The 14282-nt window shown below is 39.9% G+C and overlaps 1 protein-coding gene across 1 annotated transcript in view; it reads left to right on the top strand.

Moving 5' to 3' along the window:
- LOC124158464 (partitioning defective 3 homolog) overlaps nucleotides 1-14282 on the top strand; it is a 556537-nt gene continuing 542255 nt past the window's right edge. Inside the window, exon 1 of the mRNA XM_046533571.1 lies at nucleotides 1-1693. Within this exon, the coding sequence (XP_046389527.1) occupies nucleotides 1574-1693 (120 nt within the window). The 5' untranslated portion in view covers nucleotides 1-1573. The remainder of the gene's footprint in view (nucleotides 1694-14282) is intronic.

Here is a 14282-nt window from a genome sequence, read left to right as displayed (position 1 = left end):
ACGGAGCTTCGTCGTGCGAAGCGGTTTACGACACGAAGCAGAGTGGGGAGACTGGAAGGACAGAGAAGAAAAGAGAGAGGACTTTTCGCCTTGAAGCGAGGGGATTGAAGAAGCCGTGTTATCGCATGCGTGCGTGATCTTGGGAGGAGGGAGGGTGCCTTGAGGAATGCGGGAAAGGAGAATCATGCCTTGGATGTTTTTGTGATCCAACGCGGATCACAACTATGTCGGATGCATCCAAGTTAACTTATGAAGGAGTTTTTCGTTCGGATCGGAAGTTCGCGACAGCATTGGAGTGAAGTTTTCCGAACAAGTCGATTCGACCATTGAAGTCTCTGGGTTTCGTTGCAGCTGAAGCCTCAGCAGCGTGTGTGCAACCGCTTTTGGCTGTTGTGGATACCGCCCGTTGGTTGCCAGGTGGTTGGTCGTGTTATCGCCGCCATACCTACCTACCTACCTTTTCACTTCCCCCTCGCGGCGGCCTTTTGAATACTCTCGCCATGGCGGCGGCCGTCCTCGGCCGACCTGCCTGCAGAGAGGAGGAGGGCTGCCGTTGTAGTAAGAGCGTGGACTGGAAACCGGCTGGCGCTGTGGGCTCCGGCGTTCCTCACGCATCTCTCTCCTCGCCTCCAATTCCCTCGGATTCTTGAGGTCAACGTCGCTCAAGGTGTTGCCGCTGCTGCTGCTTACATCGCCAGGAGTGAGTGTTTTGTGTGCTATCGAGCAGCGGAATAGCATGTGTCTTGGATGTATTTTGGTGGTGTTTCAGTTTCGTTCAACGGGTTTACCCATCATCGACGCATTGGATATTTGGTGAGGAGGGGGGGGGGACGACGAACTCTATAAAGTGTTGGAAGTTCAAACTGTAAAAACGCTCTAGTGCGTAAACCGACGTCGAGCGTCAACTCGTCGTCGCCTGGGAGACGTTTTGTTTAGACAAAGTTTTGCCGCATATCAAGAGTGAAAATTCTGTCATTGAAAACCAAGGATTTACGATCGGAAAATGTGGAGACTCAGAAAGGGGAGGACTAGAGCTAAGGAATTGCATTCGAAATGAATCGGACGCACTTTGAACTAAGTCCTTTTGATGAACCTTGTTTTTTAAATTTGCGTCGTCATTGTTAGTGCATAGTGACCATACTGTTTTTTTTATTTTTAAATTCTCTGGCTACCTGTGTTTTGTTGTTTGTAGTAAATACGGCGGGATTGTGGCTCATCGGATGAAGGGAGTTCTTTTAAGGTTGTGTGTGGTGTCAAATTCTGCTCATTCGCGTCCGCTGCGTGCTTGAGGATTCTGCGCGTATATAATAAAAGCCAGCATGGTGTCGGGATAATGGCTATCAGTTAGAGCGAAGTTACACTTGTGTTTTATAAAGTCGGTCGTCGTTTGTATTAAATATGACGGCCGGGAAAGTATAAGTATATATAGTTGGCGCCATTTCAAGTACTAGAGGTGTAAATTCAGAGAAGCGTGTGTTCTTCGATAGTGTTAGAGTGTGTGTGTATATGTTTTAACCGTGTGTGAGTGAGTGTGGTTGTGTCGGTCCGATCTGCGTATTCTGGTATTTCAACGATGAAGGTGACGGTGTGCTTCGGGGGGGTTCGGGTCGTGGTTCCCTGCGGAGACGGAGACATCCCAGTGAAGGACCTCATTAGGCAGGCCATCGTCCGCTATAAGAAGGCCACAGGAAAGGTAAGAAAGAACATTTACTAATGCATTTACCTCCTTCCCCGAGACATCCCTCTAATCTTCTCAACCTACAAAGAAAATTTAGAAATATTTGTTTTTTATTTATTAATTGATTTTATGTTTTTGTCCTCCGTAATGTGGAAAATTAAATATTTCTATTTTTGCATACATTATTGACACCTTAACATTTTTCATGCTGTGAACGTTGTCTGAAGAATTAGTTGTCTTGTCCGTTTGTTATTATCTTTAAGTATTTGGTGGTCATCAGAAAGGATGGTTTGTGAACATTATTATTGATTGTAAAAATTAGCGTATTTATGAGAGATCGTAAGTTATGATTTAGGGCTTATGAAATAATGTCTATGATTATGTATAAACGCACGTCAATATTTATCGTGATATTAGAAATTTAAGTCTCTGTTGAGTGCGAATGAAACATATGGATAGTAGCGAATGGCAATGGTTGGGAACGCGATAGTCTAGTGATTAGAGCACCTGGCTACCTATCCTAGAGACCCAGGTCCGAATGCCGTGTTATTCCCTCCGTATGCCACCAAGTGTATATTCTCTGAGTGGGAGAGGGAAGTAGACCTTGGAGAATAGATGATCAGAGTTAAGGCACTGACTGATGGGCGACATTTCATTAGGAAGGGGGTGTGGGATAGTGGAAGATAAATTAATATCAAAGGCCCTTGCGGCGTTTAAACCGTCTGTCGATTACAACTATTGTAATATGTACTTTCTTTCCGTCGTCTAGTGTTGTTGTAATTACTTATTTTTCAATTTTTCATTCATTTTTAATAGATCATCAGGCATCATTATTTTAAGTTGTTATTAATATTACTCTTATACTAAAGTATCTAGACTTCTCGGAGATATACGCTACCACTGAGAACAAACATACTAAGACTTTATGTTCTTTTTCCCTTGCCCCGTTGAAGTTGTTCGTTTTTTTAGGTTGATCCTTGAACAAGATTCACCACAGGTTATGCTGTTCGATTAGAATGGTGTGGCGTACGCTTATCGTAGCCGACTCTCACTATCTCCACCGACGACGCATGGACGAGGGATCCCCAGTTACATTTTCATTCCTCAGCAAATAAAAAAGTTCGACGTAAGCCTTTGCGTATGATTTGTCACCCGCTGTTTATATTTAGGTATGACTCAATGGCGTCTCGACACGCTCTCCCAGGAATTCCATTGCTCCGCATTTCTCTGTTGTGCTTGAACCCGCGATGCAATTCTTACGTCGATGCAGCTCGCAATATAGGTACGTATTACGGTGGGATTGAGAGCATGTCGTCTGCTGTCGTAAAATACGCAATTGGTAGATGACATGTCGACAATTTATTTGAGGGAAGTGAAGAAAGGTACCTCGTCGATTCGATTGGAAAACTCGCTCTAAAACGGCTGAAAGAAATGACAAATAACATCAGTGATTTTCGGTCGATCACGTATGGTGATGATTTCTCAATAAACATCAAAATGGAACATTTATTATTGTTGTGGTTAATAACTGTCCATTTTTGTGGCACCGTGACACATTGCCTGACTTTGGCAATAATTATTATCGGTGGGCATTGTAATCGGTGGGTCTTTCAATAAAATCGTTTATAAAAGCGTTTTCATACATTCATAGCGTTTAGTAAAATATTTTACCAGAAAAAAATGGAATCATTTTATTATAATGTCACAGTTTTTGGATTGAATCTCATGGTAGCGAAATTTCCTGATCATCAAATTGTTCTGATGGCGTAATATTTTAAACGGTGATTAATGTACCTCACTAACAATGACAATGGAGAGGTGTTTCGAGGCCTTCGGGAAATAAGTTTAGCGTAGGCTTGGTGGTCACATTCGATCTCTTGCTGATAGGTATGGATTATCTTGAACAGTGAAATGGCGTAATTGGAAAGAAATGTGCACTTAACGTTCCCTGGAATTTACTTCTAAGCTTCTTCCTCTACACTTGCGTATTTCCAAGCAAGCTACCTACAAAGGTGTTTGGCAGGGGATGGATGAACCATCACTATTGGTCCTGACGTCGGTTAATTTATCCCACATACTGTGATCGCTACCACGCGTAGACATTTGCATTTTTTAGCTCTCAGAAATTTAGACAAGTGACTGAAGTAGCTCTTACGATTTGTGTAAATGTATTCCTTTATGATTTGTATTTGACCATCGCCTGTTTAATTCATGAATTGATTGGCTTAGCTGATTGATAGAATAATGATGGCACTCAGCCTCGACACTGAGAGTGGAGCTAAGAAGGTTTTAATGTCTCGATTTATAATTGGATCCGTAAGCATCACTTTCCCTCCTATGCCCCTCTGGCTCTATTGGATTGCCTTGGAAGATTAAATTGTTTGTCCTTACGCAGGGTTCATATTTCGCTGATTCAAAGCGCACAATGAATGGTTGTAAGAGTGCGTGATCGAATCTATAATGGTATTGCGACTATGAGTCGCAAATGCGTCATCCTTAACCACATTGGATTAAGGGATTATTTTCTCAAACACCTGTTGAATAATTCATTGCCTCGAATTTGGAATATCCCTTTCGGCCGCTGAGCCATCAATTTCAGTCCATTGACCCTTCTCCATTATTCCTATGATTTTCAGTTTTATGTGCACGTTGATATTCACTTCACCCTTCTGTAACACGTTTGATAAACAAGTAAACAGCTATTTAATCCGCGTATTTTACTACTGTATTCCAGTTGTACTTGAAAAATAACGTAAATGTTAATTATTTCATTTTTAAAGCCAAATAATTGCTGATGCAAAATTCAAGTAGTCGTACAACCTCATTCTCTGTTACTTAGCATTGTGGAAGACCCTCTAAATCCGTTGTTATATTTTAGTTTTCGCCCTAAGTAGTTAAAGTGGTTCGGTTATCAGAGCTTTTACGATCTTAGTTGACTCGTTGCAGTGTTTTAGTCGTATTCTTATCAAATTCCTTGAACTAATAATTGTTCCTTTGTATGCGGCTAATAGTGTCATATCATTGTGGGGCAACAGTTGCGGGAAGTTTGTTGGCTTTATGACGACCAGTGGCGTAAATAGGGATTTGTTTTCGGGGGGATGAGTGGTCTGGGGGGCGACCCCCTCTCCTTAGGCAACGAGGATCGGGGGGAATATTTTTGAAAAATGACATACCTGGAAATCCATTTTAAATCAATTATAAATGATCTTTAACTCTAAGCAGATGCAGTTAGTATATGTCGAAACTAGAAAAATAGATTTAAATATTTTTTTATTTCTCTGCGGCTTTGGGGGAATCAACCTCCCCTCGTCCCCCCATATTTACGTCCCTGAAGACGACGATGGTAGTTCATGATGGCGATATTATCATAGCTATCCCTAGGAAATCTGTGCATACCTTTTTCTGTTTTCGCTGCAAGGAATTGAAGTTCATGGTGCTTGTATCTCTTGTGTCCTTATCATTTTCTTTGATCCAAGGCTTGAATTCGATCGAATCGGCTGTCTGGTCGAGATGGCGAGTTTGGGAATTCTTTTTTCGAGTGTGCGAGTCCTCCAGAGTTGTTTATGGTATCGACCGGCAGACGGCCATTGGTTAGCGTTCTCTCTGCATTTCCAAGTTATTTACCCGTTGACCCAGTGTGTGCCGTGAGGTGGTTTTGGTCCTGCGTAGTTTGAAGCGATTTTTATGCGTGTCGCAACTTGGATTCTCGTCTCGTTTTTTTAAATACTTCAGGCCCTAACTTATGGTAGCTTCATGAAGTGGTACCTCTCCGCCTTTTTCTCCCTACAAACCATGTTGGCGGTATTTTTTCTCCGTAGAGATCGAGAATAAAGCTCACAATTGGTCGTATTTTTGTCCCTCAATGATTTAAAATTATATCGTTTTCGTGGATTTCCTACAACTTTTTCGTCATTTTAGTTTGTGTGGAGTAACATTTTTGTCTCATAAAGAATCGGTCGTCGTTGTTCTTTTGTTGTCTTCGACATTTCGTGGGACGAACCCATTCAGAATATTTTTCCCAATAGGGTGGTTTCCTATGATTTTTTATTGCCTAAATAGAAAGATTTTTACTACTGGAGTACGTATTTCACGCTTTTAGATTTTTTAACGACGATATTATTTTTCGCGATTAAATGAAAAGTGAAAATTTTCAAGCGCGCGAAAACGCGACGGCTGAGAATGAATGCTAGGAAAACTCCGTGTGACGTCGTTCTGGTTCTCGCTGCCGCAAGTGAGGTGACCTTAGGGCGAGGCTTTGAGCGCTGAGGCGACGCAGGGTGCTAGCAGGTAGCAGAGTACCCTGAAAGCTGGTAGCGCTTGGTTTAAATTAGGATTATTAATACCTTATCAAACGAAGGAAACTTTCCGACCTTAGGCAGTTTTAATAGGTGATTATTAAGACATTTTTCCCTGAACTCTGTGCCTCATGCATGCATTGGTAATCTCATACGATGTAAAACTCCTATCTGCTCGTATAGAAACTAGCTCCCTATGGCGTTACGTGGAGTGGCATCGCATGGGCGCCAATCTGGCCTGTTTCAAATGAGGATAAAATTGACCATTGCCATTCGTCTAAACCGGTATTTCTAATACCAAATAATTTGTATATTATGAAAACCCTAATGGTGGGTAACGAATCGCAATCAATGCATTTCGTTTTCTTTGATGAAGGAAACTACCCTATCCCTTGCGGCCTAGGTAATCATCCTGCATGGACCATTCCATAAAAATGGGTAACTTTTTGAGAAATATATTTTTTATTTAAAAATTACGTCATGATTGTCTTCTTATAACACTATATTAGAGAGTATTTACTAAGAATTTGAGGCAAATGTGTTTTAATATGTAGAAAACCTTTGTTCAAAGTTGTCAGCTGTTCAGAAATTACAATTTTCATGTGTGTGCTGTATTTCCAAACCAAAGCTCCAGTAAATACTATTTGTATTTATCTTTGTTATCATAATATCAAAATATAGTACCACATAAGAGTTTCTATCACCAATTTATATTAATTTTACAATTATATATTAGTAAAATGGTGTTAAATATACATTATTCTATTGCCCTCTACGTTTAAAATAAATACATTTCATTTTCAGCTAATTTCTTTTCAGAAAGCTACTTTAAGTATAATTTTCTATAAAGATTCAGTGTTGATCTGAATAGATATAATGTTTAACATAGACCCAAATATTGAAGTGAAGACAGAATTTAGATGAGGTTAGTAGGTTCTGGTGCAATATACTGTTGACTCATTTCCAGGAGAAATCACCGACATTGTCTCAGAGAAGTCATTCAAAGTTACAGTCATTGTGCCCACAAGTTCTCCTCGGTTTCATTATTAATGGTCAATTCATCCTGATAGTATTTATTGAATAAAGAGAGGGGTGATTAAAGTTATTTCTCTTCCTACAGTGCTGAACATCAGAGGACAACATAAATCCAACTATGAATATGTTAAAATATGAACCCTATTCATGAAGTCCTATAGCCTTATCCACCATCCTATAGTTGTCTTTTTCATTCATACCATGGTAACAGTATTCTAGTAGCTGTATAATATGTTGATAACTTGATTGTATTACAACTAAGCGAAGATAAGACAAGTTAAATGAATAAGAGAGTAATGCTTGCAGACATACTATCTTCTTCAATTTGTAATTTGCTTAATAATATCCTTTATTGATTAATGTGTAATTGTCCATGTTAACTCTGTTTATTTTCAATTACCTGTAACCTGAAGTGTATAACGTCACATAGTAATAAAAGTTTTAAAAAATGTAGCTTAATTGAAAATGTTTTTGGTAATACTAAGCATATGTACTTCAGTATCCTTTAAGGTTAAAGCCAAAACTACAGATTATGGCTACACCTAACAATTCATAATTGTGTTACTTGAAAGCAAATAATATTTGGGGAAGAAATTCATATATATAAGTTGTAAAAATTAGTTCAAATATTTCGTATGTAACGTTGGAATAATTCTTTTGCGATTATGTCTGGGTGATAGTTTAATTTTTTTGATAGAGACGAATTTCAAAATTGCATTAATTGTTCATCATTTTAATTCCTTGCACATGCGGTTTCTGATTCTTCAGTGTTGTGGTTACATTTTTGTGGGGTACGTGTAATCAAGCGGGCTCTATTTCCACTAACTTCGATGTTACGCATGCGTAGATACCACCAATAAATTGACAGGTTAAACTAGTGAGTTCCAATCAGAGTCGGAGATAAGTAGTTTTTGTGGTCACCGCAGCCTTTTTCTTTCACTGGTTGTATCTGGACTAACATACACCGGTCAAAATTATATGGAAAAAGTTCTTTATCAATTTCATCGAGTCCCTTTTTGTTCGAAGTCATTCAAAGTTTATCATCGCCCAATTTTTCGTGGACCATGCTGGTCTTTGCTACCGTAAGTTGGGAAGCTACTAAATCAAGCGGTGATGAGTTGGGGTAAATTTGATATGTATACGACGCACCGTCAAATTGTAAAGAGCACTCGAAACTCAAGAATCTCCCCTCATGCCGTATTAAAATTCCCTTTTAACGAAAGAGGTTATTAATTTTTATATTAGCTTCGCAAATTTTGTCTTCTCAGGTAATTTCACTGACTTAGATTTCTTATGGAATGTGTTCATGCTCAAGTTTACCTTATTCAAATGTTATCTATTAATATTTTAAATGTATGCAGCAGTGAATGTGTATATTTTCCGAATCTTTAAAATGTTAATTGTTAATGATGGATTTTATTGGGCTTCACTTTACCAAATCACTATTTGTAAACCTTACCCAAAATACTAGTGACATTTCTTTGAGCTGCTGCTAAAAATCGATAATTGTGCGTAAGTACGAACTTTATGAATTGATAAGGCATAAGTTTCATAAGAAACCGTAAGTTTTGTTAGTCTGAATATAGGGTTCCATCTTCATTGAAATATCATAGTTCATCATGAATCTTTACCTCCATCTAAGTTGTGTGGACGTTTTATTAATTCATTGCGTCATTTTAAGAGGGTTTTGAAAATATATTGTCCTCATTCTGCTGCGCATCAGCTTCGCTCCTTCGATGAGTTATCTCGAAGGTTAAATGAAATTTTAAGCCTAGCCCTTAACGGAAGCCTTGTGTAGTGACAACTTAGTAGGCATGTACAATAAATGCTACATCGCCTGCACCTTATGCAACTTACCGCCGAGGTATGTAGCATATTTTTGACCACTTAGGGTGAAATTAGGTAATCAGATGATAAAAATAGACCAGTGTTGAGGCGTTAGCTTTTTCTCTCCTTCGGTCGTATCGAGCTGACGGAGCGGTTCCAAATTGATGAGTCAGCCAGAGTATCATCAGCAAGCTAATTAAATGGATATGACTCGACCTACCTAAATGAACTGTTGCGTGTCTTAGCGGCATGCCTCCTTGGTGGCTAATCTCTCTTTTCGAGCTGCGATTCGGTTACACCATGGCTCCGGAATCCACCCACAGCCCTGCTACCTGGATCGCCCGAAACCTTACGTGTGGTATTCTTGGAATTCAGAGATCATTACGCAGCTTAGGACATCGAGCCGCGCGCCCGTGGAATGTTTGCGTTAAGCCGTCGAGGGGGTGCTTTTTTATGCGTGGTGTTGGGAATGGCTTTCTTTTTTAATTTAATCACTGATGGTTCGTACAGCGTCAAGGCCATTGGGAAGGATACCGTTAGATGGCGCAGCTCCCGACCATCTAGGCATTCCTCATCTCCTGGGGTTCGGGTCTGTGCCGTTCGTCGTGTTTCTGTACGAGGGCTGGTGGGTGTCGTAGTTATGGGTGATTCAAATCCGTCTCTTTCCTTGCTCGCACCACGCAATTTGATTAAATTCTCAGAGCATGTCTCATGAAGTTCCTGGAATTAAGGGCTCACTTCTCATCGGCGTATCTCTCGCATGAGTCATGCATTCGATTTTCATATTGGAATTATGAAAGGATCGGCCTGAATTCTATGTGCAAGTCTGTGTAGTCAGTTCAACTTTTAAGTTATCATTGAAAATAAGTAATTATAGTCCATTGTATTTGGAATTTCTTAGTTTTCAAATCTTTATATTTCAACTATGTCGTTAGCTTAGGAGTAACTTGAGAAGAAGAGCCCTTCCTGGCTCACACATATTCATTTACATTAATACGCGGAAGCCTTCTCAAGGAAAGCAGTAGTTTGTAAATTTATCTTATGTATAGTATGTTAATAATTTTTGTGGCATGCTATTTGTTTTGAAGGGAAAGGAATTCCCTCTTTTTGTCGATAGCTATTGGAGAATTAGAAAAATCGAGACTCCTTCGAGATAAATCATATCGAAAGCGATTATGTATTATGCGGATGTGGGAATTTTTGTCCTTTTAATCATCAATTGTCAATCTCCTGTTTTTCATGCTTGAGTACGTCATCTTTCCGTCAATCACTGTGAATGGTAGTGAGTATGAGTTCTATTGTCTCTAGGTGATTAAGTAGCCAATCGCCGGCACGGAGTGGTAAAATCAATCAGAAAAAATATATCAATCATATTTTTATGTGTTAGCTATATTACGGCTTTGCTGAACTAACATTTTTCTTTTTGAAATACGAATCTCAACCGAACCTTGCCGTTTAAATTTGATCGAGTGACTTAGAAATATCCTGTGATTTTGAAGTCTTGCATTAGCGAAAATATTAGTTCCCTTGAACAAACATTTTTGGCTTCAATAAAATCGTTATTAAATTCTTCTCTGGGATGTGCATTAATAAGAGTCCGTTCAGTCATTGCGATGATTATCATGCCAACACATGCGGATGTATTTGAAGAGCATCGTAAGGTGCGCTAACATTTGTCGAGCTTCAGGAACCATACATTTTTCATAAAAAGTCGGATAAGTAAATTTTTAAATGTAACAATGAGTGTCTGATCATATTGAGGTAGCGGCGAAACAAATTTTAAAGTTATTTCCTTTCTTGTGGCAATTCTTAAGCCATTCTAATTAATTTCCAATGTGTGCTTAGCAACATTTTTGCCGTGGTGGGTGATCGTGTTTTCCTCTTTCCTTTCGTCGATGTGTCGAGTGAAGGACACCGATGGACAAATCGTGCGTCTTCGCTTGGAGGGCATTGTTGTTTCACTTCCGCTTCCAACATGGCCTCCAGCCGCATCGTCGCGTGATAAGAGAGGGATTGTTTTACTCCAGTGTGTCCTCGCTGTGGGACCCAGTGGCTGGCTCCCCCCCACCCCCTCGGAAAGATCGAAAGGCTGAACTTGGGAGGGGAGGCTTATGTTCTCCCCGCACGCTATCATTCACCCTCTCTCAATTACTCCGCATGCGGTGAACTCCAAGCCACCAACAAGCACTATCCTTCCTATTAACATTCAGGCATTCTACCGGCAAATGTAGGTAGGCTTACATGGGAGTATTTGGGAATTACTCGGGCCCTCTTCCCACCTTACTTGGCCCTCTCCCTTCAATTCTCAGCAAAGGCCCTCTCGTTCTATCCTGTTCCCCTCCATCGTTTCCCCTACATTCTTCTGTATTATAGCTCTCCGCTCAGCACCTATTCTAACCAAACCCTCTGTGTCCCACGTATATCTTATAAGTTATTGTTTCCTCTCCTCGCCCACCATGTCCAGCACTTCTCGTTCCTCTTCGTTCTCTGCATCTTCAACCTCCATACCCACATCTAGAAGGCTTCTCGTCTCTTCTCAGCAGCACCGAATTAAGCACCACCTACATAGACCTACCTATTTATTGCGGTGTATGATAATGGACCTAAACCGCAAGAAATATATCTGCTAATTGATTATGTAAAAGTCAGAAGGCTTACTTATATATTTAGCTCCGCGCAAAGTTGTTTGATCGGTGATTTTTGTTCGTTATGGTTCAATTTTGTGTACGTCAGCATTTTATTTTGTTGTCATTTATGCACCGGTATAATTTTCCCCTGTCTCACAGTATATTTGCCTCGGTGACAGTTGTCATAATTACAACGGATCTCTTTTTTTCTGGCAACTATTTGAGGAAGAGTTTTCCTCTTTCGTACCGGGTCCAAGGGGTGATTTCTTCAGTCGTTTCCATTACATTAGCTAGAAAATTCTCTGGTATATGTGGACACGGTCAGTTGGGCTGCGAATGATCCGTTTTCCTTCAGACCGCTTGCATCTCTCCTCCTTGTTTTTCGATCGTTGATTTCCACGCGGTGCTCAGGTGGATGCTTGTGCCTGTTTTAGAGTTTTCGAAATTATTTGATTGCATGGTTTTTATGGATAAAAATAGTCCTTCGGTTTTTTAACTAACTTTATTCGCGTTTCCCATGTAAGTATACAGCCATGGGGATTATGTGTTTATAAATCGGAAAATTAGATAAGATAATTTTTCTACTAAATGGCCAACCCGTAATAGAACGCGAGAATTGGATTAATTCTAGTAATTTTGCTGAAATGGTCGATATTGGGGATGTTCACTTCGAATGTCACACTATTCTCGTCTTAACCCGGAGAATCAAATGATTTCTATGATCTCGGAATTAACCTTCCATTTTTTTATGTTTAATAAATAATTTGGGGTGAGTATTTTCTTTTTGAGCCAATGTCTGGCCTATTGTAGGCTGCATATTCCGGGTTTCACCGCGTCGTGGTTGCGTTGGTGACAACAGTTTCTCCTGCATTCCAGCAGGCGTCTTCAGGTCGAAGGCGCCTGGCCTATTGTTTTTGGCATGGGGTGATCACATCGGTGGATGGAGACAAAAAATAGTTGTACCAATTAAACAGTCGTCCGAACGTTTTTCTCCAACATGAAGAGAAATATTCATAGCATAGAATCACTTATTTTAAATGCACGCTCTTACTTCACATATATATGACCCGTTTTTCAACACGATATTATTTCCATAATCCCTAAGATCACCCTACGCAATAGTATTTCCATCTTCCCCGGTAAGATGGCTCTGCTATTGCATTGAAACCCGGGTTGGTTTAAGAATCAAGAACGTGCGAATTTGAAATAAGTAGTTCATCCATTATGCATTTGACAAAAATTCCGCTGTGTTGAGCTTGAAGTTATTGCTTATGAGAGATATGTTTAGTACAGTGTCATCATGCAGATAATTTATCCTAGGATACCCTTGGTGAAGAAGGTGTCGGAAGACAGAAGATCGAAATGGTTTGGACTCGTACAGAGGAAGAGGTAATTCCTAAATCTGGTCTCAAATGGAAGGCCGTGGCAAGAAAGGAAGACCCAAGAATTCATGGTCGGATGTTGTGAGGAGAGGGTTCACAGGCTTCAATTGAATTGGAACCAATGAAATTGGGATTGGAGAAAATTTAGGTACGGATGAAACTTTCTCGGGCTTCCCTCCGCGTCAGTCGTTGCATGGACCTAAATCTAACCCTGTTTCGAAATCCCGACATTAGTGTCTCATTGAACCTACTTACCCGGAAAATCTAACACCTTTATCAGCTTTTATTTCAATACCATTGTTTCAGAACATGACTGTTCGGAATTTACTCATCATTATGGATTAAGAAAACCGTCGCAAAAATTCACTGCGGCGTGTGTTCGAAGGTGTGATTTTGAAGATACTCTTCGCTACCTACGTGGGAGAAATTTTTCACAGTAGTATAATATGGGAATGGATTGGTATTATAGTCATTCATTATATTTCATAATGATCATCAAATTCCACACGGTCACCCTTGGAACAACGCGTTAAAATTAAATATTGGTAAAGGTTCAATGCTTACTTTGGAATAAATAATGTGGAAAAACAATTTCTTATTCCAACGTAGTCGTTTTAGATGCATTGACCGAGTAAGTAATTGATGTGTAATTGAGCGCTGAGTTTTTCTTCTCTCGATGTCGTCCGAGTTGTTGGCGTGCTGATTCATTAATTTCCATTGCCTTTTTTTTTCTTTTTCCCTCCGGAGTCTCGCGTCATTTTTTCGTTGTCTGCTTGACGACTCAATTGAGACGCGGCACAGTGGGCTGAAATCGAAAAAAGCTGGACAAAAGTCCAAAATGACGTTTTTTGAGATAGAGACTTCAACCTTGGCGTAAATACTTATAAATGATTACCAACTATAGATGTATGTGCCATTTTACATCAATATGATCCGTTACTGAGATACAGTGGCCCAAACATGACCAACTTTTTAAAAACACGCGCGGTCTCGTTTTTCTTCAGAAACCTTTGAATTTAAGTATGTGGTGTTGCGTTGGCATGATTTTTATGGAATAAAAAACGCAATATTCCTGTGACTTGATGCTTTGCGTATACTTTCCATGAATTTTGAAGATTTTGGTTCTCAGTTGACTGGTTTTACAACGCAAAATGGCGGACCCGTTTTTCACGTGAAATTTGACATAAGGTAGACATTATCTTTCGCTTACGAAATATATAACTCGGGAAACTCACATCACGGTGTAAAGTAGAGGTTTTTCAAGAATACTAAGCAGAAATCTTGGAAAAAAGTCTGCGACGAAGGAAATGAGAGCGATTTTTCGATCGCGAGTCAAGGCTGAGCTACACGCCGCGGGACCCTGAGACTCGGTAACCGAGGTCGATGTTTAAAGTTTTTTGAAACTTTATTCTTGAAAATCGTCATTTTTAGCACAGAA

Source organism: Ischnura elegans, chromosome 5 (genome assembly GCF_921293095.1).
Source record: "Ischnura elegans chromosome 5, ioIscEleg1.1, whole genome shotgun sequence".
Classification (NCBI taxonomy): Eukaryota; Metazoa; Arthropoda; class Insecta; order Odonata; family Coenagrionidae; genus Ischnura; species Ischnura elegans.
Note: the sequence above shows the minus strand (reverse complement) of the source record. Positions and strands in the feature narration are given on the sequence as shown.